At 43.5% G+C, this 4,010-nt stretch overlaps 1 protein-coding gene across 1 annotated transcript; it reads left to right on the forward strand.

Moving 5' to 3' along the window:
- The first annotated feature begins 252 nt into the window (after positions 1-252).
- On the forward strand, positions 253-3,441 carry LOC105570841 (uncharacterized protein K02A2.6-like). Its single transcript, XM_012028291.1, has 2 exons — positions 253-1,890; positions 2,401-3,441. Exons 1-2 carry the CDS (start codon positions 253-255, stop codon positions 3,439-3,441), a joined length of 2,679 nt encoding a protein of 892 aa, XP_011883681.1.
- The last annotated feature ends 569 nt before the right edge of the window (positions 3,442-4,010 follow it).

Here is a 4,010-nt window from a genome sequence, read left to right on the forward strand (position 1 = left end):
GCATACTTGGCGCGAGAATCTCTGCATTATCGCGGGGCCCCGTTCACTCGATACATACACGTTCACTCGATACATACACGAATTTCACTTGTTGTACAACACACATACTCGATTAAAGATCATAGGGGTTTTTATGCCGCAAGGCTTTTCCCCACGAGCCAATAAAGGAATTTCTCCACTGGCTCAAAACCACGCATTCTATTCATTTCCATCCTGACCCAACGGGAACATACGAAACCACGAGATCTCTCCATGTTGGAGAGGTTTCGACGATACAGTGTGCGTGAATTACATTTGTACGTTGTTGATGGAGATCGAGAGGCCGTAGTTGGTCGAGAATGGATCTCGCAATTAAACCAAGTTCGTGAGTTGCAAAATAAAATAGGTGATATCCGTGCAGTTAAACAAATCGCGGAATGTAATAATTCTAAAGTACGTTCATTATTAAAAGATTTTCCTAATATCACGATTCCGTCGGTAGATAAAATTTCTAAAATTCAAGCACGATTGAATTTAAAACCGAATGTCAACCCAGTTTTCTTAAAAGCTAGAACAGTACCATTTCGATTACGCGAGAAAGTAGAGAATGAGCTAGAGAAATTAGTCCAGCAGGGAATTCTCGAAAAAGTAGATTATTCTGATTGGGCAACGCCGATTGTACCAGTTCTCAAAAAGAATAATGAAATTAGAATCTGCAGAGATTATAGCGTGTCGCTAAATCCGAGATTAAATGTGGATATACATCCCTTGCCAACACCGGATGAGTTACTTACCCAGATGGCGGGAGGCACAGTCTTTTCGAAAATTGACTTGCTTCAGGCATATTTGCAATTAGAGGTTCGACCACAGGACAGAGAATTAATCACTCTAAATACTCATAGGGGATTGTATAGGCCTACACGCCTTATGTATGGTGTTGCGTCAGCACCAGCAATTTGGCAACGAACTATCGAGAATATTTTAAAAGATATTCCGGGAGTCGCAGTATTTCTAGATGATATACGTGTGTCGGGTACAAACATGCAAGATCATTTGGTTAAATTACAACAAGTCTTTGAACGCTTACATAAATATAATATCCGTATTAACTTCTCGAAAAGCCAATTTCTAATGAATGAAATTCACTATTGCGGGTATGTTATTGATAAAAACGGGTTGAGAAAAGAAGCAGACAAGGTAGAAGCCATTTCTAAAATGCGCAGACCTTCGGATATTACCGAGTTGAGAAGTTTTCTCGGCATGATACACTACTATGACCGGTTTATTCCCAACCTAAGTTCAGTACTACAACCGTTAAATAATTTATTAAAAAAGGGGACTAAATTTCATTGGTCGAAAGCCTGTGAAAGAAGTTTTCAGGCCGCAAAGAAGGTTTTCCAAAGTCCTAAATGCTTGGTGCATTTTGATCCAAGGTTACCAATAACCTTAGCGACTGATGCCAGTCCGTATGGCGTCGGCGCGGTATTATCGCATGTATATCCGAACGGGTCAGAACGTGTGATACAATACGCTTCACAAACGTTGACTAGAACTCAACAATCTTATTCCCAAATTGATAAAGAAGCATACGCGATTATTTACGGGATAAAGAAATTTCATCAGTACTTGCATGGGGCAAAATTCACGTTGATCACAGATCACAGACCTTTAACTCAGATTTTTTCTCCAACGAAAAGTTTACCGTACCATACAGCGGCAAGGATGCAACATTATGCATTGTTCCTTCAGGGTTTCAACTACGATATTAAATATCGGAAATCGGAACAACACGCGAACGCAGATTGTTTATCGCGATTGCCAATACCGCGAAATCCAGATCAATTCGAATGTGAAACAATAGATGTGTTCCAAAATTCAACTGTTGAGACTTTGCCAGTCACAGCAGAACAGGTAGCTAAATTTACAATTAAGGATAAAGAGTTATCCAAACTTCTTAATTTTCTTAAAACAGGTCAAGGTTATTTTAAAAATCATAGATTTTTTACAGTTCCTTTAGTAGAATTGTTGTGTGGTCAGCGCCAAGAACTTGACACTGTGGTTTCGTTTTTAAATGTTTATTTCATATGGTTCGGTACACTTGAGCTTTGATACCGCTCTTACACTCTCTTCGGTTCATTCGCGTCGTGAACGAAAGGCGCCTCGAGGATCGTCTCTGAGCCGCGACGACGTCTCGAGCTCGGCTCGGGTCGCGGCAACGCTTCGACGACGACCCTCCCTTTGGGCACTATGTGATTCGCTTCGAACACACGCGCGTCGCGGTACCGCTTATTGTTCTTGCCTTGATCGGGCAGACCTTGTCGCGCAATGCGTATCGCGGGCTGGCTTGACACGCGTCGCGCTTCTTGACTGATTCGATACTCGTTATGAGGACTACGAAACGAGACTGTGTATATTTTAAAGGACTGTCACGCTCGTCTATATATGCCGCGATCCCCCAACAAGACTCCAGGAAACTTCCCGAACTCCTATTGGTGGGCCCCTAGGTCCGCCCATCGATCATCGATCAGCGGACCTCGGGGAAAACAAAGGGAGCGGAGATTACGGAAGCCGCGCCCGAGCTCACCGTCGTCGTACATGTTCGAACTCGTACCGCACGTTGCCTCAATCTCTGGTAAACAAGATTGCGCGGATGCGTCGCCAGACGGTCGCCTGCGCCGTTGCGTGTGTTCTGTGCCGCTTATTTTATCGTTTTTTTTTGTGTATGTACATACGCGTATCGTTTATGTCGTGCACGACCTTTCTACGACGCAACAAGAATTTACCTTATTAAATGGTGTGATATTCAGAAATCACAGAGTCATAATTCCATTTCAATTGCGAAAGCAAATTCTTAGAGAACTGCATGAAGGTCATTTCGGTATAGTTCGTATGAAGCATTTAGCTAGAGAATACGTATGGTGGAACCAAATCGATAAGGATATCGAAGAAATTTCTAAAAATTGCGCGAATTGCAATAGGTTTAAAAACGATCCACCAAAAATCAGTCATTTATGGGAACAAGCAGAAGTACCATTTGAAAGAATTCATGCTGATTTTGCAGGACCATTTCTAGGTCATAATTTCCTAATTCTTGTAGATGCTTACACTAAGTGGCCATTAATTCACATTGTTAAAGATATTAAATCTGATACGACAATTAATATTTGTAGGCAAGTTTTTGCAACATATGGTTTGCCTAGGTTTTTCGTTACAGATAACGGAAGAAGCTTTGTTTCGGAAGAATTTGAAAAATTCTTAAAAGCAAATGTAATTACGCACAGGCTCACTGCACCGTATCATCCAGCGACGAACGGGCAACCAGAGCGTTACGTACAAACACTAAAGAATAGTTTAAAGCAAATGCAAAGTACACATGCAACTGTACAGGCACATTTACAAAAATTGTTAACGCAATATCGTAATACACCACATGCAGGCACGGAAAAAACACCTGCTGTTTGAGATTCCTCCAGTTATCTCAATTGTACTGCCCTCGCCATCTCACGGTTATTCGCGAGGCCCAGTGGTACCGCGCGCGCGACCGCGCGACCGGGTAACGAGCACGTGTCGGGCCCGTGAACATGGCTCGAGGGCTTGCGCGCAAGCTCAGAGAGTTCAGTCGTCGTGTGAAAGCAGCCGTAATAAGCTGTGGTAAAAGTTCGCATCGGCTGACGAAAAGTATCGCGCTCGCGCTCACGGGTTAGCTCACATTGACAATCAGTGCTCACTCAGGGACAGACTCATTAGTTCAGTGCTCAAATCGAGTGCATCGGTGTTCTGCGCAAAGGCCTCTCACATTGTAAGTGCACGCTTGCTTGTAGCCGGCATCCGACTCAACTGGCGGCACACCCCCGACGGTCTTGTGCGAACAAGAGAGCTCGACGGACTCGCTCACCCAAATTCCACACCAAGTAATTGTACATAGTGTAAATACAATTAAACGTTCAACTCATTTTAACAACCGAATCGTAGTCATTCTCGCCACGGTGCACGTCCTTTCTCACCCCCCGATCCACTCGCAGCGCTCACGG

The sequence above is a fragment of the Vollenhovia emeryi genome, unplaced genomic scaffold (genome assembly GCF_000949405.1).
Source record: "Vollenhovia emeryi isolate VEMERY1.0 unplaced genomic scaffold, V.emery_V1.0 DF941724.1, whole genome shotgun sequence".
NCBI lineage: Eukaryota > Metazoa > Arthropoda > Insecta > Hymenoptera > Formicidae > Vollenhovia > Vollenhovia emeryi.

Coding starts and splice junctions, on each gene's coding strand:
- LOC105570841 (XM_012028291.1), top strand. CDS start 253: ATGTTGGAGAGGTTTCGACGATACAGTGTGCGTGAATTACATTTGTAC. Junction 1,891..2,400: donor TGCCAGTCACAGCAGAACAG/GTAGCTAAATTT, acceptor TATATTTTAAAG/GACTGTCACGCTCGTCTATA.